The sequence below is a fragment of the Lissotriton helveticus genome, chromosome 4_1, assembly GCF_964261635.1.
Source record: "Lissotriton helveticus chromosome 4_1, aLisHel1.1, whole genome shotgun sequence".
NCBI lineage: Eukaryota > Metazoa > Chordata > Amphibia > Caudata > Salamandridae > Lissotriton > Lissotriton helveticus.
Genome location: NC_136063.1, coordinates 324,759,980 through 324,782,598, shown reverse-complemented (window position 1 = coordinate 324,782,598; position 22,619 = coordinate 324,759,980). Strand labels below are relative to the sequence as shown.

Below are 22,619 nucleotides of genomic sequence, written 5' to 3'. Positions count from 1 at the left end.
AGGTCAGCTATTAAAGTTCAGAAACAAACCAGCAAAAAAGGTGATCTAAACAGGGACTACATATTACCTTGCAGGCTTTGCAAAAACGAATTAGGCAAACGGGGCCAATGTTACGAGGGAATAAGCTTATTTTACCTGGGGACACCGTCATCCAAATCAGACGGAACCTGACTCTGTCCCTGAAGACTACATGCCGGGTACCGGACATTGCTCCCATCCAGCAGTGAGCTTATCCATCACTGTGCAGACAATAAGACTCTTGATGTTATATTTCCTCAACCACTCCTAATATTGATCTAAAAATGTTGATTTAAGTCTGAGAAATACTGCAGGACGAAAAGTTACAGGAAAGTGCTGAATTACAGGGTAAAATCTATAATTCATCATCTGCATTTACACCTTTTAAGAAATTGTAACTTTGCACCCGTATTTAAACAACATTATTTTCACTTGTAATTGGATCGATTTACTTAATAAAGTTACCAATTCCTGCAATGTTCGTATCTCATAAATAATTGGTTCTTTGTTTTTGCAGGTGGGTACGTTGCTGGAAGTCTTGCTATCATAACAGATGCAGCACACCTCCTAGTCGACTTGACAAGTTTTCTGATCAGCCTCGGTTCCCTGTGGATATCTTCAAAGCCTGCCACGCAGAAGTTCAGTTTCGGCTGGCACAGAGCAGGTACAAACTACACTTTGTGTATTCTTTTACCACACAAAAGACAAAGAAGGCAGCATGTTGAGGCCCCTGCAACATTCAAGAGTCATTTTCCATACAAAATACACCTCAGACACAAGCATTCTAACAAATGATTGCCCAACAAGTTATCCTTTCTAACTTCTACAACTTCAGCAGTGTCATAAGTCAATAAATGTACGGGTAAAAAAAAGTACATTTTTTGAATGTGAAAAAAACACAGATGGTACGTATTTGCTCTAGGAAAGTAAATATTTTTGCTAATTCCACAGCTAAACAATGATTAACTGTTAATGGGTAATCATCATTAATAAAGGAAATCTAAGCATATCACCCCTACACTGAAAGGCAGCAAATAAAGTGCTTCATTAATGTGATTCCACAGAGGAGCTCTTCATCACTCGTGGCCTTTGTGTAATCTACAACACATCACTCTCAAAGCTATAGTTTTAGAAAGCCAATATGGAGTGGACTAGAAGAAAATAACCTTAACACATTGCGTCCAAGTACTCTGGGAAAAAAAACACCCCTCCCCATCTCAGATGGAGACCCTTCGCAGAACAGTGTAGGATGGATTTGAGTCCACACTAATCACAGTATCACATATCCACTGACTGATTTCAGGCATGCCTACTTCCCCTTACTGTCTATCTTACCTCACTCCAGTCCACCTAAATGTGCTTTGTCATTTATCGTATTTAGAAAGATGCAGGGAAATGTAATAAACACAATGACAAAACAAGCATTTGCAATGCAATAGGTCTTGCATTAGGAAAGTTTGAGTTATTGGTATTGTAAATGATTTTTTATTTATTTATGTGTTTGTTTTGAAAATAGTTAAATAATAGCTTTGTCATTTACAATGCCAATACTTCTAATTGTCGCAAATGTGACACCTATAGCATTTGTAATGCAATATGTGTTGTATTTACGTGACTTAGATGTATTGATGTTACAAATAACAATGGCTTCTAATTTATTTTAATAATTAATACTTAAAGAAAAGTTATTGTAATTTATAATCGCAATAGCTTAAACTTTTTCAAAGAACTTTTGTGAAGATTATGTTGGGTTTATTTTATTGTGACGAAAAACCAAGTACAGAAGTGAAATATTAACATCTTTTTTGTGACATTTGTAATAAAGTTTGAAACATTGAGAGAACATTTTTGCACCAGTTGTTGTTGAATGGTTGCACAGATTGATGCTGTGGTGGCGCTGAGTGATGTTGTGGTGGCGCTGAGTGATGTTGTGGTCGCGACGAGTGATGCTGTGCCGTTTAGTGATGCTTTGATAGTGCATAGTGATGTTGTGGTGCCCCTGAGTAATGCTGTGGTGGTGCTGAGTGATGCTGTGGTGATGCGATAGATGGAGTGAGTGTGATAGATAGATAGAGTGAGGGCGATAGATAGCTAGATAAATAGAGTGAGTGAGATAGATAGATAGATAGATAGATAGATAGATAGATAGATAGATAGATAGATAGATAGATAGATAGATAGAGAGAGAGAGTGGCAGAAAATAAGCCCCCACTAACCCCGTAGTTTGCTAGTGGGGGTGTTCAAATTTAGTTATGCCACTGCAGGGAGCAGGATGAAGTGGAGTTTTAAAAGCAGGGGGGCTTGTTTAAAACCATGTTGGCAAGCGGGTCAGGGGCTAGTGGGTTAACACTACGAATGTGTGGCTAAGGTAGAGCTGCTGACCCTGGAACTGGGTCGAACTCTCGGCGTTGCCTCGATATGGCGTGATCCTGGGCAAATCACGTAATCCCCCCAGTGTAATTGAAAACAAGGTAAAGGAAGCACAATGAAAGAAAGTGAATTAAACATGTGAATACATAAAACTGGGCTGATATGTATTACTTAGACAAATCTACAATAAGCCTTAGCAGTTTTCATTATTACATGCACGCTATTGCCTCATGAGCTAGCTTAAATTCTTAACAAAGCAAAACTGTAAATCCAATAAATGTATTAACAAAGCTGCGAAGGTTGAATGTTTAAGACTCAATAAAGCAGCCAAAATTGCACCATTTAAATGTCAGACTAATGCTCAACTAATGAAATGAGCTCCACTGATGTAGGTTAGAACCTCTGAGATGCCAGAGTTGCTGTTTGCGGCCTGTATGCTTTTTAGATGCTCATTGGTAAATTACTGAACCAAAAAAATCACAGTGTTTGGGTATTACAATTAAGGGTCTGCACATGCTTGTGTAAAGTTGTTTTATGCAATTATTGCAAAATGGATGCTAAATTCAGTAACTTCGTAATCTACAGCTTTCTATCTTTTAACTAAAGCACAGCAGTCAGGAGCGTGCCTAGAACCGCATGTGCAGCGCTTTGGGACGGCATTCATATCACATTTTGTACCAAGAGTGATCTGGGCGATGAGAGTGAGTCATGGTCTAATCCAGTAACAATCGTAAAAAAAACGAGACAGGTGGCTGATTCTGATGAGCACCCCCCGCTGAGGGGGCATGCGCAGCTCCCAGGTCTGAACTCAGTCAGAGCCAACTCACCTTTAATCCTTTTGCCAAAGATGAAATGAGTGCCGCTAAAAATAATTTATACTGAAGGGCTTTGGGTCAATTCATTGTGTCTGGCTCTTGCATTGAATCCATCGTGTTATCTCCCTAAAGCGCCCACATGCGCTGAAGTTCTGCAGTGTGCGCTATGAAGGGTGGTATCCATTTATATATTACACTGCATTAGGGAGTTGTACGAGGGTCAAGATGAGACGACGCCTGTGAGTTCAACAAACTTTGTCTGGATAGAATTGCCTGAGTGTCGAAGTTCTGAGATGTTTTACTGGGGTACTGACAGGAGGAGGGAGATGGGGGTGCAAAGAACACCACCACTTCAGTAACAGTGGGGGTGACCTTACGCTCTAAACAATGTGTGCGGCCTCTTCTATCGCAAGCACAATACTCTGATAACTCGCTCCTGGGTTCACATACTAATGTGTCATTTGCACTTCTGTTGTTCTTAACAAAATATGGTTCATGTTACCCTAACAATAATTGTAAAGTAGCTAAACATCGGAGAATGTTGTCGGCAGGGAGTCGCGCAAACCCGACTTCCAAAACCGACTTTCCCTGTTTACAAAAATGTGTGTTACTGGGCAAATTGCTTTCATGTACGGGCTTTATCTGCAGCAATTAAGGGTGTTTAGAAACAAAGCTGGGTTGGCTGTTGAGCGCTATGTGTAACTAAAACCATTAGCTCAGCGCATAAAAGCACAGTTACTTCAAACAAGCAAGGTATATATAAGCGCTGGAATGTCCAGTGGGGATTAAATAGTCCATGCGAAATACTAGTTTCTGTTGATTACGTAGTGAATTTATGAGCTTTTGTATAGTGCATAAGCACCATTAATTTACTCCCGCGGGGTACATTTTATCTGCTGTCCTTTTAAATTACGCACTGAATATGGAAGAGCTGTATTTACACACATTGCAGTGTTATTGAAGAATTTGGTTAATTTCATTAAAGGCTCGTGTGTTTGTTAAAGCACCACTTGCCAGCGAGGCTGCTTCCGAGCGCTGACGAGAACCGCAGAGAGCCAACACGCGAGGCAGGAGGAGGAGAGGGCGAGTCAGAAAGAGAAAGGCAGTCAGAAACAAACAAGAACTTCCAATTGACATCAACATAGGATTCGATCAAATGGAAACATTTTTAAACAAGGCCCAGAAGGTGGAGTGCCAAAAAAGTGAAGACTGGCTGAAGGTGTCACACATTAAAGAAGGAGAAAGATTTCTAATAAGAAATTTGTGTATAAAATTATACACGTGAAAGCCTGCAGGAAGTGCAAACGCACATCGCTGGTGACGGATAGGGCAGCTGCCCTGCTATGACCGATGACAGCTTGCCTGTGTAAACAGCAAGTTACAGATAGTTTCCTGTTGCAGAGCACGCACCAGTGCAGCTTCTCAACCGTTGTTAAAAGTACAGTGCACCGGTTTAGAATGGTGTCAGCCGATCGTTATTTACATTATGGGCTGATTCACTAAGCCTTCCTTGTGCCCGTACTTGTATGGAAGTCAGCTGTCTACGCCAGGCCAAGAGTAATGTCACAAACTTTGTTAAGCACAGACAGAAATAGCTTACGAGACAAACAAGACCTATTGGCTATGCCAATGCTGGTTTAGCCTGTGATTGATGCTGTCTACCTGTTTTATGGGGTTCACTGTGCAGCTACCCCATGAGAGGGATATTTCGGTAACAAACTGGGCCTAAGGATTTCCACTTCCACATAGGAAGTCAACGGAAAAATAGGTATTGAGTGTGTGACTACTTGTTCCCTCTGCGCCTGGCAAACACCGTAGCCGAGCTGTTTGGATTGTGTACATTGAGGTGAGTGTAGCCACTGCCAATGGTCCTAGAATAATCTGGGCAAAAGAACAACCAATCGCAGTACAATTTGTAGAAGCAATACGGCTAAGTTAAGAGTGCATTGTTTGTTCGGTCTAACCATTACTTAGTCAGCACTTGTTCATATATAAGATTCGCGTGCCTGCCCGAGTGTTTTATCTAGGAAATGTTCACTCTTTTCATTATTTGCACACAGACACCCAGGCATTGAAGTGTCCCTCAAAGACCTAAAAATGACAAACATTGAATAAGGTCGAATAAGGGGGACTGAAGATATGAATGTTTACATTTTTAAATAGAAATAGTGCACCAATGATAGTCTATGAAAAAGAAAAACCGGGACCTAGGCACAATTTGAGGCTGACCGTGATGGAGTCTTGGTCTGGTTCAACAGGTGGATTACTGCCGGTGAAAAGTCTGGAAGTGACTGGAATACATGGTACCAGTCTATGTACAAGGATATTTACATAGCACATTCGATTCTGATTGATAGCATTATTCGTTGTGGTCAATACCAGATAGGTCAGATAAAAGTGTGTTGAACAATGCTAGGAGATGGACCTAGAGTTCAATTTGAGCTGACGCCCAATGTATTAATTCAAACCTAGTGCGTAAGGTAAGCACTTTCACTAGACTACACTTAAAATTCACATAGCTTACAAATAAAAAAAAAACAACATTGTTCAATGACATTTTAAAGGCATTATCATAAAAAACATATGTCCAAATATGAGCATATTAAACAGGGCTAGTAAATACGTGCCTGATTTTCAGTCTAGCATCTGTCTGATGATGATAAATAAGGAGCTTTATGCAGTGGGTATTTTTTATTTCATGAATGTTACACAGTCTGTAATAAAGCCTGAGACTCAAGGCAGCCTGTGCGATTATTTACATTTAGGAAATAGAGTTAAGAGTACAAAGTGTTAGTCGTTTGAAGTTGCAAAGCATTTTTGCCAGTGAAAAGAGTAGGTGGCTGCCAGTGCCAGATGGGCCATAGAAGGCACTGGGTGTTTGCCCGGTGGGCCGCCAGGATGGGGGTCGGTTTTGAGTCCCTGGGGGCTGATTTTGTTACTGGGCCGATATCGGCCCCTCGTAACAAAATCGGCAACACTGGGCCTAGCAAACGTGACGCTGTGTATATCTCCCCCCCCTCACCCCAAGGGAGGGGGGTGGCCATGCAGCTTGCTAGGGCCAGTTTCAGTTCCCAGTCCAGCCCTGGTGGTAATTTGAATTGGCATTAACCAGACTAGTATTTAATGAACCCTGTCACGAGCTGAGGGTGCTCATCATTAAGACAGAAATTATCTGCGTGAGGGCAAGGGTGAAAGCTGTACAGATTGTATAGAGTACATAACTAGCATCTGAGTTCTCCTAGCATCAGTTATACATACGTCAGTTATATATACTTTTATGTCCTTCATGTTAGTGTCTCATACAAGTCATGGAATCATGGATGGTTTTAGATTCCAGAAGTGTCTGGTATGAGACACATTGGTGTGTAGGCAGTTTGGGTATCTGACTGGAAACCTGTGGCGCTTGTCTGTTACCTTTTTTCATAAAAAGTAGAATTAGATCAATTCTACCACTGCTGCTTCGTTACAATACTGGCAACGAGTGAGAAGTTTGATGTTCAAGTATTTTATCTGGAGGTGGGTGCCACTTGAGCATCCCCCTTTCACGCGAGCTGCAGTCTGTCAGGCAACTGCCCATTGCTGCAAATGATTGTGTCTAGCTCTTTATAGCTGTTAAGGGTGCAGCCGGTATCTAGCAGATCATATTTTTGTTGTTTTGGTTGGGGTTGTGTTAATTGCTCTCAGGATACATTTGACAATTGTTTCTACTTAGACTCACACCCATTGGTAAGTACCTGACTAGCGGCCATTTTTTATAATTGCCTGATCTTTCTAAGAACTGGATCAGGCATTCAGCAGTGGCTATTTTAAATTTCCTGATGTGTCCCGGAATTGGGTCAGGCTTTCAGCGCGATTGTGTACTCTTGCCTTCCAGTACACAGCCATATTTTGCTTCTTTAATAACTAATCTTAAACTGATGGCAGCAGTTTTCATGCATATTCTATTTTAAAACAGATTTTATTGATAGATCGCACAGAAAATCGCAGATCTCTGTATCCAGGAGGTATCTGCCAGACATAGGTACATATATAAAAACAATGCAATCCATCATGACTTTTACATGTAGTACAATGGGATCATTGCACAAAACTAACCCACCTCCCTCCCCCCCCCAACTGTCCCCAACTCCATCCCGCCCGGACCCCTCCCCCCCTGCACAGTTACCTTTTGATTTTTAAAAAAAGAAAAAAACTATTTTGATTGATCACGAGGAAATCGCAGAGCTCTGTACCCCAGAGATTTCTGCAGGCAATTAGACACACATATGTGACATCGCAATCCAGCAAAGTTTTACCTAGGGAACATATAAACATTATCGAAACCATTAACAACCTGCCTCCCCCCTCCCCCCCGCCCCCCTTGCACGGTAGCTAGCTTCTTGGCAATTAATATTCAGTTATCCGTCAACATAGCACTCTCATAGATCCGGTGTTGGGTCCTGTTCTGGCGGAGGATCGAGCCATATACCCCTTAAGTCGGCCCTCCGCCGCCAAATTTTATAATGTTTGCGAGGACATCCCGGGCCAGAAATATGGGCTTCTCCAGCCCCAAGCAAAAGTCTGGACCTCTCTTCCAAGCTATGAGGGACGAGGCCTTGGATCTTTCCACGCCCGGGCTATTTCTCTCTTGGCCACTGTAAGCCCCAGCAACAATAAGTGTCTCTTGTAAAGATTCCACCCCACCCCATCCAAGACATGTAGAAGGCCAAGACGCGACGTACGCGGAAGCACCCACCCGAGCGCCTCATCCAGGCTATTCCAAACCCCATTCCAGAACCTATCTAGGTGGCTACAGCTCCACACCTTGCGAAATACTGGTTTCTGTTGATTACGTAGTGAATTTATGAGCTTTTGTATAGCGCATAAGCACCATTAATTTACTCCCGCGGGGTACATTTTATCTGCTGTCCTTTTAAATTACGCACTGAATATGGAAGAGCTGTATTTACACACATTGCAGTGTTATTGAAGAATTTGGTTAATTTCATTAAAGGCTCGTGTGTTTGTTAAAGCACCACTTGCCAGCGAGGCTGCTTCCGAGCGCTGACGAGAACCGCAGAGAGGCCAACACGCGAGGCAGGAGGAGGAGAGGGCGAGTCAGAAAGAGAATGGCAGTCAGAAACAAACAAGAACTTCCAATTGACATCAACATAGGATTCGATCAAATGGAAACATTTTTAAACAAGGCCCAGAAGGTGGAGTGCCAAAAAAGTGAAGACTGGCTGAAGGTGTCACACATTAAAGAAGGGGAAAGATTTCTAATAAGAAATTTGTGTATAAAATTATACACGTGAAAGCCTGCAGGAAGTGCAAACGCACATCGCTGGTGACGGATAGGGCAGCTGCCCTGCTATGACCGATGACAGCTTGCCTGTGTAAACAGCAAGTTACAGATAGTTTCCTGTTGCAGAGCACGCACCAGTGCAGCTTCTCAACCGTTGTTAAAAGTACAGTGCACCGGTTTAGAATGGTGTCAGCCGATCGTTATTTACATTATGGGCTGAGTCACTAAGCCTTCCTTGTGCCCGTACTTGTATGGAAGTCAGCTGTCTACGCCAGGCCAAGAGTAATGTCACAAACTTTGTTAAGCACAGACAGAAATAGCTTACGAGACAAACGAGACCTATTGGCTATGCCAATGCTGGTTTAGCTTGTGATTGATGCTGTCTACCTGTTTTATGGGGTTCACTGTGCAGCTCCCCCATGAGAGGGATATTTCGGTAACAAACTGGGCCTAAGGATTTCCACTTCCACATAGGAAGTCAACGGAAAAATAGGTATTGAGTGTGTGACTACTTGTTCCCTCTGCGCCTGGCAAACACCTCAGCCGAGCTGTTTGGATTGTGTACATTGAGGTGAGTGTAGCCACTGCCAATGGTCCTAGAATAATCTGGGCAAAAGAACAACCAATCGCAGTACAATTTGTAGAAGCAATACGGCTAAGTTAAGAGTGCATTGTTTGTTCGGTCTAACCATTACTTAGTCGGCACTTGTTCATATATAAGATTCGCGTGCCTGCCCGAGTGTTTTATCTAGGAAATGTTCACTCTTTTCATTATTTGCACACAGACACCCAGGCATTGAAGTGTCCCTCAAAGACCTAAAAATGACAAACATTGAATAAGGTCGAATAAGGGGGACTGAAGATATGAATGTTTACATTTTAAAATAGAAATAGTGCACCAATGATAGTCTATGAAAAAGAAAAACCGGGACCTAGGCACAATTTGAGGCTGACCGTGATGGAGTCTTGGTCTGGTTCAACAGGTGGATTACTGCCGGTGAAAAGTCTGGAAGTGACTGGAATACATGGTACCAGTCTATGTACAAGGATATTTACATAGCACATTTGATTCTGATTGATAGCATTATTCGTTGTGGTCAATACCAGATAGGTCAGATAAAAGTGTGTTGAACAATGCTAGGAGATGGACCTAGAGTTCAATTTGAGTTGACGCCCAATGTATTAATTCAAACCTAGTGCGTAAGGTAAGCACTTTCACTAGACTACGCTTAAAATTCACATAGCTTACAAATAAAAAAAAAACAACATTGTTCAATGACATTTTAAAGGCATTATCATAAAAAACATATGTCCAAATATGAGCATATTAAACAGGGCTAGTAAAGACGTGCCTGATTTTCAGTCTAGCATCTGTCTGATGATGATAAATAAGGAGCTTTATGCAGTGGGTATTTTTTATTTCATGAATGTTACACAGTCTGTAATAAAGCCTGAGACTCAAGGCAGCCTGTGCGATTATTTACATTTAGGAAATAGAGTTAAGAGTACAAAGTGTTAGTCGTTTGAAGTTGCAAAGCATTTTTGCCAGTGAAAAGAGTAGGTAGCTGCCAGTGCCAGATGGGCCATAGCAGGCACTGGGTGTTTGCCCGGTGGGCCGCCAGGGTGGCGGTCGATTTTGATTCCCTGGGGGCTGATTTTGTTACTGGGCCGATATCGGCCCCTCGTAACAAAATCGGCAACACTGGGCCTAGCAAACATGACGCTGTGTATACCTCCCCCCCCTCACCCCAAGGGAGGGGGGTGGCCATGCAGCTTGCTAGGGCCAGTTTCAGTTCCCAGTCCAGCCCTGGTGGTAATTTGAATTGGCATTAACCAGACTAGTATTTAATGAACCCTGTCACGAGCTGAGGGTGCTCATCATTAAGACAGAAATTATCTGCGTGAGGGCAAGGGTGAAAGCTGTACAGATTGTATAGAGTACATAACTAGTATCTGAGTTCTCCTAGCATCAGTTATACATACGTCAGTTATACATACTTTTATGTCCTTCATGTTAGTGTCTCATACAAGTCATGGAATCATAGAATCCTGGAATCAGGATGGTTTTAGATTCCAGAAGTGTCTGGTATGAGACACATTGGTGTGTCGGCAGTTTGGGTATCTGACTGGAAACCTGTGGCGCTTGTCTGTTACCTTTTTTCTTAAAAAGTAGAATTAGATCAATTCTACCACTGCGGCTTCGTTACAATACTGGCAACGAGTGAGAAGTTTGATGTTCAAGTATTTTATCTGGAGGTGGGTGCCACTTGAGCATCCCCCTTTCACGCGAGCTGCAGTCTGTCAGGCAACTGCCCATTGCTGCAAATGATTGTGTCTAGCTCTTTATAGCTGTTAAGGGTGCAGCCGGTATCTAGCAGATCATATTTTTGTTGTTTTGGTTGGGGTTGTGTTAATTGCTCTCAGGATACATTTGACAATTGTTTCTACTTGGACTCACACCCATTGGTAAGTGCCTGACTAGCGGCCATTTTTTCTAATTGCCTGATCTGTCTAAGAACTGGATCAGGCATTCAGCAGTGGCTATTTTAAATTTCCTGATGTGTCCCGGAATTGGGTCAGGCTTTCAGCGCGATTGTGTACTCTTGCCTTCCAGTACACAGCCATATTTTGCTTCTTTAATAACTAATCTTAAACTGATGGCAGCAGTTTTCATGCATATTCTATTTTAAAACAGATTTTATTGATAGATCGCACAGAAAATCGCAGATCTCTGTATCCAGGAGGTATCTGCCAGACATAGGTACATATATAAAAACAATGCAATCCATCATGACTTTTACATGTAGTACAATGGGATCATTGCACAAAACTAACCCACCTCCCTCCCCCCCCAAATGTCCCCAACTCCATCCCGCCCGGACCCCTCCCCCCCTGCACAGTTACCTTTTGATTTTTAAAAAAAGAAAAAAACTATTTTGATTGATCACGAGGAAATCGCAGAGCTCTGTACCCCAGAGATTTCTGCAGGCAATTAGACACACATATGTGACATCGCAATCCAGCAAAGTTTTACCAAGGGAACATATAAACATTATCGAAACCATTAACAACCTGCCTCCCCCCTCCCCCCCGCACCCCTTGCACGGTAGCTAGCTTCTTGGCAATTAATATACAGTTATCCGTCAACATAGCACTCTCATAGATCCGGTGTTGGGTCCTGTTCTGGCGGAGGATCGAGCCATATACCCCTTAAGTCGGCCCACCGCCGCCAAATTTTATAATGTTTGCAAGGACATCCCGGGCCAGAAATATGGGCTTCTCCAGCCCCAAGCAAAAGTCTGGACCTCTCTTCCAAGCTATGAGGGACGAGGCCTTGGATCTTTCCACGCCCGGGCTATTTCTCTCTTGGCCACTGTAAGCCCCAGCAACAATAAGTGTCTCTTGAAAAGATTCCACCCCACCCCATCCAAGACATGTAGAAGGCCAAGACGCGACGTACGCGGAAGCATCCACCCGAGCGCCTCATCCAGGCTATTCCAAACCCCATTCCAGAACCTATCTAGGTGGCTACAGCTCCACACCGTATGCAGGAAAGTTCCCACCCCCCGACCACATCTAGTACAATCCGGGGATGCAATGAGGCCCCCCTGCCACAGCCTTCGCCTAGTAAAGTACACCCTGTGTAAGTATTTAAATTGGATTAGCCTAAGGCGGACCGATATAGCAGCACCTCTGGGACTTGCTAGGGCCTCATTCCAATCCTCCACCTCCAGTGCCCCAATATCTTCCTCCCAGGTCTCCCTCAACTTCTGCTAGGTGGATGAGCAGTGTATAGTCAGGGACTGGCAAATGCGTGATATTTTCTTGGTTCCAATATCTCCCATGAAAACTCTAGCTTCTAAGGGGCTGAACTCCGGGAGGGAGGTAAGTCCCTCCAGGTGTGGGGCCAGGGCATGCCGGAACTGTAGGCAGCGGAAGAATTGGGTGCGGGGCATATTATACTCTGTGCTCAGCTCCTGAAATGACTTAAGTGACGTCCCCGACCAAACATCACCCAATTTAGAAATCCCAATGCTATCCCACCCTCCAAAGCCTTGTAGCGCTGCTAGGCCAGGTAGGCAGCCATTATGCCAAAGGGGAGTCTCTTCAGTCAGGGTCTGCCACCACCCCATCTGATGCAGAGCTTGCCTCCAAATAGTAAAAACCACTTGTGTCGCAGGCGGCAGCGCCTTACGACTCTGGGCCGCATACAGAAGAGTGTGCAGCGTATGGGGTTCCATCAGGAGCCATTCCCGGGCATATGCCGGATCCCCCCTGTCTCCGTACCACCATTCATTCAATACTAGGAGATGTGAAGCTTGGTAATAAGATAGGACATCTGAGGTCGCCAAGTCCCCACAATACGTTGACCGAAAGCACGTTCGCAGCGCCACTCGGACCGGGCCGGCCACCCACAGAAACTGCCCGAGGACGGAGTCTACTTGTTTGAACCAGGAAGGTGTAATAGCATAGGGATCATTTTGCAGCTGGTAGAGCAGCCGAGGCAGGGCCACCATTTTGAAAATGGCCGATCTGCCTTTTATGGTCAGGGGCATCAGGGACCATATTTTAATGTCCGCCCGGGTCCGTTCCCAGATTGGCGCCACGTTTCGTTCCCAGGAGACCGCGGGGATCTCCGACAGGAACACCCCCAGGTATTTAATGCCCCCTGCTGCCATCTGAAGCGCCGATGCCCAGTCCCCAACTGCCGGACCACTCCCCAGGACCCACAATGTGGATTTCCGTGGATTTATCTATAATCCAGAGGTCTCGCCAAAGATTTGCAGGATTCGCATGAGACGGGTGCCCGACCTATTGAGGTCCGTTAAGAAGAAGAGGACATCGTCCGCATACAAAGCGATCCTGTCCGACAAGCCACGGTCCCACTCAAACCCCCTCATCTGTGCATCTATTCGGACCCACGCCGCCAGTGGTTCCATAGCCAAGGTGAACAGGTAGGGCGAGAGGGGCCAACCCTGCCTGGTGCCCCTCCCAATGACAAAACTCGAGGACTAGAACCCCGCTATTCGGACCGAGGCTGTCAAGCCAGTGTACAGCAACCTTAAATAAGACATGAAATTGGGTCCAAAATTTAGTCGGGGCAGAAGCGAGAACAAATATGTCCAACTGAGCGATTCAAACGCCCTGTCCATGTTGGCCAGGAAAAGCGTCGCCTGGAGCCCCGCAGACCGAACCGCCGCCACCGCCACATGTGCCCGCCTAATATTATGCCTTGTCGCCCTTTGGGAAATAAAGCCCGCCTGGTCGGGGTGTACCAGCTCCGTAATATATGGCAACAGCCTGTTAGCAAGCGCCTTGGCCAACACCATGGCCTCCACGTTTGATAAGGAGATCGGGCGGTATGAGGCGTGCTGCTCCGGGGCCGGCTGGGCTTGTGGAACACCACCACTTCAGCATGTCTCCAGTCCGGGGGCAGGCTACCCCGCTCCCTGGCCTCCTCCACCACCGCCCTGTAATGGGCCCCGAGTTGCAAGTGAAATTTCCTAAAAAAATCGCTGGGGAAGCCATTGGGGCCCAGGGGCCTTGCCAGTATTCAGCTCCCCCAGAGCGATACCCAGTTCCTCCTCCGTCAACGGGAGGTCGAGACGGTCCCGGGCTGCATCCGAGACTGCTCGGGGCGGTAAATCCGCTATAAATTTGTCAACCAACTCTGCGGAAATGCACTCCCGTGGGGCAGATAGGTCCGCGTAGTAGGTCGCAAAGCCCTCAGCCAGCGCCTTGGGATCCGTGCTGGGGGTCCCCACCTCATCCTGAATCCTCGGGAGTGTCTGAGCCTGAAAGAGGCCCTGACAATCAATCAATCAATCAGTGACACTTATATAGCGCGCTACCTACCCGTAGGGTCTCAAGGCGCTGGGGGGGGGGGGGGTGCCGCTACTGCTCGAACAGCCAGGTCTTCAGCTTCTTCCTGAAGGCGAGGTGGTCTTGGGTCAGGCGCAGGTCGGTCGGGAGGGAGTTCCAGGTCTTGGCGGCCAGGTAGGAGAAGGACCTTCCTCCCGTAGTCGCTCTTCGGATGCGGGGGACGGCGGCGAGGGCGTGGTTGGCTGATCGGAGGTGGCGATTGGGCGCGTAGAAGTTGATTCGGCTGTTGAGGTAGCTCGGACCCTGGTCGTGTAGGGCTTTGTGTGCGTGGGTGAGGAGGCGGAAGGTGATTCTTTTGTTGACGGGGAGCCAGTGGAGGTCTCTCAGATGTCCGGTGATGTGGCTGGTTCGTGGGATGTCGAGGATGAGTCTGGCTGAGGCGTTCTGGATCCGCTGGAGTCTCTTCTGGAGCTTGGCGGTGGTACCGGCGTAGAGGGCGTTGCCGTAGTCCAGTCGGCTGGTGACGAGGGCCTGGGTGACGGTCTTCCTGGTCTCGGTGGGGATCCACCAGAAGATCTTCCGTAGCATGCGTAGGATGTTGAAGCACGCCGAGGAGACGTTGTTGTCGTTGACACAGTCTATGGAGCATCGTCCCCGATTGGCGCCCCATTGGTACACTCTTCTTCGGGTCGCCAGCCACATCTGCCGCGCCTCATCCAACAAGAGCGAGGCGTATGACTGCTGCGCCAGCAGTAGCTGCTCAACCATCTGGTCCTCCCCCTCGTTGCCACTACAATGCTCCACTTCCCTGATCTCCGCCTCCGCATGGTCCAGGGCCTCCCTACGCCTCCTCCGAGCCGCGGCACACCAAGCAATATCTATGCCCCGCAGTGTGGGCTTCATCGCCTCCCACAGTGTCGTCACACCCGCCACAGTCCCCAAGTTGTCAGACCAGTAGTGGGCTATGGCCTCATATGCTGTTGATATTCTACCAGTTGCAGATGCCATACTGATAAACGCTGTCTCCGCCTATCCAAACAGAAAACCACAGTAGTGGGGGAGTGATCGGACAATCCGCGTGGCAGTATGTCTGCTGCCTCCACTCTACCTATGACCGCCCTGGGTACAAATATGTAATCCAGCCTGGAAAAGGATTTTTGAACTGCGGATACAAAGGTATACTCTCGCTGCGCTCCATGTATGTGCCTCCAGGTGTCCACCCAAGTTAGGTTCCTAATCATATCACTCAACTTGGTAGAGCTGACTGCCACACTCCCTCCCCCGGGCCGGTGCCTGTCCCGCGCTCCATCTAAGACGTCATTCCAATCTCCACTCACCACTGCTAAAACATCCGGGATGGCTGCCCACACTGCAAATATCTTTTCTGCCAGAGACCACTGTAAAGGGGGCGGGCGTATACACAACCGAAGACAATGAGCTCCTCCCCTAGAGTACCCTGAACAAAGATATAGCGGCCCTGTGTATCTACCCAGTATGTGGAGTGGACATATAGTGCACTAATATAGCCACCCCTCTGGATCCCTTGGTAAAGCCGGCGTGGAAGACTTGGTGGTAGCCAAACCTTTGCAGGCAGAGTGCCTTATTGCCTAAAAGGTGCGTTTCCTGCAACATCACTATAGCCGCCCCGCTCTCTTGGCCTGCTTCAGGACTGCCCCTCGTTTGATCTAATCCAGCACTCCGCTCACATTCCAACTGAGGACACGAATCGAGCCACCCGGCCCACTGGCCCTACCATTTGGGCAAGACATCAGGGTCCCCCTGGATCAAATAGCCACAACACCCGCCACGAAAGTGCATTCTCAACCACCCTTGCCGCTTTGCCCGTACCGTGCAACTCCCCCCCAATGCAACTTCAAACTGCCCGCCTCGCCCCCAGCCCCGGTCCCCACCCCATACCTCAAGAAACAATGAAGTACCTGTCGCGGTGTAGCAAGGTCCCCACCCCCAACATGAGGTCGACGACCCTCCACCCCAATGGATCCCCATGAACTACCCTACCCTCCAAATAACCCCCCCTACAACTACCTACCCACAACTAGGGGACACCCTACCCACAAAAGATCCCATCCTCCACCCCGACCACCCTTGGGTAATCTACTGAAGAATCCAAGCTCTCCGGGCATATGTCACCCCCACACTGTTAAGGCCAAAAATCCCCCCCAAGGGGGGTGTAACACGCAAGTGTGTAGGGCCAATGCAGGAAATCAACAGCACGTCCTTCGAATCATTCAATTATCCTTCATCTGATTCCCGATTGCTCCTTTCTCCTTCCCAGATGCCGGGCCCGGCGATGACCACTGGCTGGACCTGGACCTCCAGTTGTCCTTCCGCCTCGCCTCCCGGTGGGGCCTCGCCTGCGACTCACCACGAGAGGAATCAGAGTCCATCCCCGGAGGGGTATGTGCTCGCACCCGCACCGTTTCATCTGTCCAAGAAAAAACCTCCTCGGGGGACTCGAAGAAATGTGTGCGTGACTGAAATACGACCCGCAGGCGGGCTTGATACAGTAAGGCATACAGGGCCCGATGTAGGTAGCCAAATACCGGTCGGTAACGGCCAAAATTCGGTAAATTCGGCCATTACCGACCGGTATCAGTGCAACGAGATGTATGTCACCAAAAACGTACCGAATCGGTAAATACCAGTCGGTAAAACACCGATTCGGTATTACACGATTCAGAATTTACCGAATACATAATCTCCGAATCGGTAAATAAGAAATGGTAAGTTACCGAATCGGTAAATACCGAATTCATATTTACCGAGTCGGTAAATAAGAAGTGGTAAAAAAGGCCATTTGAGATGTAGCAAAGTCAGGAAATACCGAATTTCGTGAAATTCGGTATTTAAGAGTTGGTATTTAACATGGATTGGGAGCAGGGGGAAACCAGGAACAGGATATATAAGAAGCTCCCAAAATGCAACACTACACCCACTATGGCGGCCTTCTATGTAATTGCAAGGCGGCTACGGATACAGGCAGCAGGCGAGAGGGTCTGGCTAAGGGAGGAGCAGGTATATAGGCAGAGGATCACCCTCTTCCAACTCACTGAAGCAGAGATCCTGCAAAGGTACCGACTCCACCCCAGAACAATCCTGGACTTGATCAGGGACCTCCACCCATATCTGGAACACCCAACCCCAAGAGCACACGCCATCCCACCCCATGTACAGGTGCTGTGCTGCCTACACCTTCTTGCCTCTGGGAGCTACCAGCACGTGATAGCCACTGTAGGTGGAGTGTCCCAGAGCTGCCTGTCACGCTTCTTCAGAAAATTCCTAAACGCAATGATGCAGAGGATGGAGCACTACATTGAGTTCCCTGAGACACCTGCAGAACTAGCAAGGACAAAAACCGAATTCTATCAACTTGCACAGTTCCCGCACATAATAGGCTGCATCGATGGTACGCACATCCCACTATGCCCACCTGCAGCAACTGAGCACATTTACAGAAACCGGAAGTCCACACATTCAATCAATGTGCAGGTGATCTGCAACGCTAGCAACATGATAACGGACATTGTAGCCAAATATCCTTGGAGTACTCACGACTCCTACATATTCACCAACAGTGGGATATACAGACGCCTTGTTGCTGGTGATTTTGGTGATGGATACCTGCTGGGTAAGTATGTGTGAGACACCCTGACAGTTCATGCAGAAGGAGCACTCCTGAGTATGTGAATAATCTTATTATCCTTTCCCACCCAGGTGACAGTGCATATGCCCTGCGTTCATTTGTGCTCGCCCCCTACCTGAACCCATCCACCAGGAGTGAAAGGCGTTATAACATGGCACACAGAACAACACGTTGCGTGGTGGAACGTACATTTGGGCTGCTGAAAAGTAGATTTAGGTGCCTCCATAAGAGTGGAGGTGCACGGCAATACACGCCAATTATCTGTTGCAAGATTATTGCGACCTGCGCCATGCTGCACAATCTTGCCACCAAGAAGGGCACAGAGATAGAACTCACATATCATGAGGACATTGATGATGGGACAGAACAAGCAGATCACAATGCAGCAGGAGCAGCACCTGCAACAGATGGTCGACTGAGACGTGCTGAAATTACCAACAGATACTTCTAATTGAGGGATGACACACAGCCATGTCCAGTGATTGGAACACTCACTTTAATGTACACAACTGCACCTTCCAAAAAACATTAATCAAATTAAATGCACCTTGCACAATGTTTTGCCAAAGTTTCCTCACTTTGACCTGTCCTGTGATCAATATGTCTTTCAATGCTTGCGCTTACGCATGCTGTTTTGCGAGGCACGGGGCTAGGGGTCTACATGTGAAGTGGTGCCGGTGTCTTCGGCATGGAGTCTGCTGCTCCTACGTATGTCCTGAACAAGCGTGCTGGACCCACTCCTGCTCGTTGTCTCCTCAGTGTCCCCAACAACCATGTTGCCACCTGTGGCTGTCAGCTGGGTCAGCATTGCCTCCATTGCTGAGGTCACCCTCCCCATCCCCCGGGACAAGTCACTGCAGCAGTGAACAATGTCAGTCTGCAGATTAACAGAGCGGCGACACTGCAGGGTGGTGGAAGTTGCCAAGCGGTTAATCGACTGATTGAGCAGCCTGACCTCGCGCCTATACCTGCGCCTCTCTTCTTGGTCACTTTGCAGCCTGTCACAGAGGGTGCCCATGCATTCCTCCATGCCCCTCACCCCCTAAGCCATGGACTCCATCCCTTTGCCCATTGCCTCCATCCCTTTGCCCATGGCCTCCATTCCCCTTGCCATGGCACCTATCCCCCGATCGATGTCCGACATCCTGGTATTCAGGATGCGCACCTGCCGGTGCACAGCCATGATACCTCTGGCCTGCATACGCTGGACTTTCACCATTGTGGCTTCACGCCCAGCGAAGACACCCTGCACATCCTGCCCCTCATCCTGCTCTTGTGCCCTACGGACACGGTCACCTACACATCCAGATCCCAGTGAGCCAAGTTGTCCAGCATGGCCAGACATTGTTGGTGTAGTAGGTCTGGGAGCCACTACCACTTCCTCATCAGAGCTCTCCAGGATCCGTAAAGGTGGGACATCCTGCCTCCTTGGCCTCACGCGCACAGGGGACCCTGAGCTGGGTGTTGTAGCTCCTGCTGGTGCTGGCTGAGTCTGTGTGTCGAACAGCAGGGGCGAGAGTGGCTGAGCAGTGGTGTCGTCCTCCATTGCTGTGGGTGCCTGGGGTGTGGATGTTTCCTCAGGGACAGTGCTAGGTCCAGCAGTGCCTTTTGCCTTCTCCCGCGCAGACGATGTTGTGGCACTACACTCCCCTCCCAGCGCTGCTCTGCGCGATGACTCTCCTGTGAACAGACATGGACAATGATCAGCTGCCTGTTTTCCCAACACAGATTCCTAAGACACATTTTCATTTGCCTAGACTGTTAGTGCATGGGGAGTGTGGCATGGCATGCAGGGTTCGGTGTTGGCAGCTTTGATGTATGTACCTATGACTACAACTACCATGATGCATTGCTGGGGACTACAGTCATGTGTGCTGGATTGTGAGTGATTCACCCACATTGGGGAAGGGGCCTGGGAATGGGTGGGGTACATGTCCATGCATCTTACCTTTCTTACTTGCAGCTCTGGCTGAGCTATCAGCATCCCGATCCCATGTATGCTTTCAGCCTCCATGGTTGATTCCACGAGCTGCTCCAGGTTGTGAGGCTTGGGGCACGGCTCTTCCCCCCACCGGTTGCTGCTGATTCCTTCCTCTGGGTGGCTAGTTTTTACTTGGTGGTGATCCTCAGATCATACCACCTCTTCTTCATGTCGTCAATTTCTCTGTGGGTCACTCCTAGAGCATTGACCTTGCTCTGTATTGCCAGCCAGGTGGTCCTCTTTACAGACTCTGCAACATGCAGAGACTGTTTCCCAAACAGCTGGCTGTAGTGCTGCACAACCTCCTCCACCAGCACCTGGAGCTCTGTGGGGCTGAATTTCATCTTTCTCTTCCTGTCCCCTCCATCCTTTTGTGCCTCCTGGGACTCCATGCTGTTTCTCTTGGTCTCACTGCTGCCTGCTCCTCTGTCTCCCTTCCAGCTCTCTCTGCAGTTCTGTTGCTCTGCCCCTGCATGGGTGTGGCCACCTCCAGGTACTGGGGTGTGGTACTTGCACCTGATTGGCTGATCTCTCAGATGCTAGGATGTGGGGTGTGGTGGGTGTCCCTGATTGGTGCACAGGCTCACATGTCATGTATTCGAAATTTCGAGATCGGATTTTACCGATTCGGTATTTACCGAATCGGTATTTACCGATTCGGTAAAATCCGATTCGGTGTCTCCCATTCATTCCTATGGGACTGGAAGGCCATAGGGTTGTATGGGTGTTACCGAGTCGGATTTTACCGATTCGGTAGATACCGATTCGGTATTTACCGACTTTGAATACCGATTGATACCGAATCGGTATTTTTTACCGGATTTTTACCTACATTTGGGTTTCCGGTTCATAAATACCGATTCGGTATGAGTCGGTATTTATGAACCGGTAAAAAAAAATTACCTACATCGGGCCCACAGTATTTTCAGATCCCGCAGCCGAGCCTTAGCCGCCCTAAAAGACTGTTGTTGTTGTTGCACCATACGGGTGTAGTCTGGGAAGATCAGGACACGTTGATTGTCAAACATCAAAGGTTCCTTCACTCTGGCCTGTTTAAGGATCGTGTCCCTTTCATGATAGTTCAATATCCTAGCGATCACAGGCCGCGGCCTTGACCCCACCGGCGGTTTCTGCACCAGGGCCTGATGCGCCCGCTCGATTACAAAGCCCCGGGACAGAGTATCAGGTGGAAGCCAGCTCTCGAGCCACTGCGTCAGGAAGCCCTCCATGTCGCCCTTCTCGCAACCCTCCGGTAGGCCAACAAAGCTTAGGTTATTGCGCCTGGCGCGCCCCTCTGCATCCTCCACTCGAAGCGCCAAGCCCTTCTGACATGCCTCCATACTGGCCACCTTATGCTTAAGGGTCACAATGTCGTCCTCAGCCCCAGAAATGCGTGTCTCCGCCTTCCTAAGGTCCTGGCGCAGCAGCATGACATCGGAGCCCACTGCCCCAATTTTAGCCTCCAGCGCGACCCGGGACTGAGTGATGGCTGCCATAAGCGCCGCATTGTCCGGCCCGGCCTCCTGATGGCCACCCGAGGCTCTCGTGCCACCACTGGGCCCCGTAAACTTGTCAATTGGGCCATGCTTAGGGGGCCCCCACCACCTGCGCCGCGGGTCATGGCCACCCAGGCGGTACTACACAAAGTCCTGCTGCCAAATCTCCCCGGTGAGTAGCCAGCAATTCCACTCAGGGACCCTCCACGGCCCGGCCCGGCTGCCGAATCGCCGACCCGGGGACTCCTCCGCCGTCGCCCGCGGCACTGGGGCCCCCCACACAGTCACCTCACTCTCCGCAGCTCTCCACTTTATCAGATCCAGGCCCCAAGCAAGACTGCCGCGTCCAGGACTGTCCCGCAACCACACCTGGGGGGGCGCTGCACACCCCCTTACTGTCCGGGGCGTCCAACCGGCGCCACCTGGGGAAGACCACCACCAAGTCCACTGTCGGATACTGCCCCAGAGCTCCCCAAGTTCAGGCTCCACCACTCTGACCAGGCCAGGCTACCCTGTTCTCTCCTCTCGCCAGGGCCCGGGGCCCTCCGGTCTCCCCAGGAGGCCTTTCCAACTGTGGGGCCCTTAGATATTGCGGTGGGAGCCACTCGGATCCGGCGTTGGCCCCAATAATGTCAGGTTCGCCCCACCAGGGCTAGGCCGCGGCCCGGCCCAACCGCCGAAAGTGGATGCCACTAGCCCAAGCGTCTCATAGAGCCCCAACGGCCCAGCGTGGAATCCCCGGGGCCGGGGCAGTACCACAGCCGCCACCACTTGTCCGTCAATAGCCCATAGGTCGGAGCGGGCAGCCCCTGCAGGTCTCGCCGATCAGGGAGGGAGGGCCAGAGGCGGCTGGGTCAGCTCCCGCCAACTACCTCCAGCCTGTGGAGTCCGGGGCCCACCGATGTCTTGCACCCTCGGGCAAGCACACCTCCTTACTGTCGCCCTGTCAGGCAAGTCGCGTCTGGGGAGTGTCGCTGCAGCCACCAGCATCCAGGTCACCAAAATTTAGCCCCCGGCATCACGCTGCGGGTCCCAGGCTGGGCACCCGACCACCGTCTTCCGCGGCCCTCTATCACTCAATGGCAGTGGGGGCCGGGCATAGCCGCCAGATCGCCGCCAGCTCCAACTCAGCAGCGGTGCCACTCGCCCACCGCCGTTTGCCACCTTC

At 48.8% G+C, this 22,619-nt stretch overlaps 1 protein-coding gene across 1 annotated transcript in view; it reads left to right on the top strand.

Moving 5' to 3' along the window:
• SLC30A8 (solute carrier family 30 member 8) overlaps positions 1–22,619 on the top strand; it is a 408,809-nt gene that overhangs the window by 259,079 nt on the left and 127,111 nt on the right. The window contains exon 3 of the mRNA XM_078685565.1: positions 536–682. Coding sequence (XP_078541691.1) covers positions 536–682 — 147 coding nt within the window. The remainder of the gene's footprint in view (positions 1–535; positions 683–22,619) is intronic.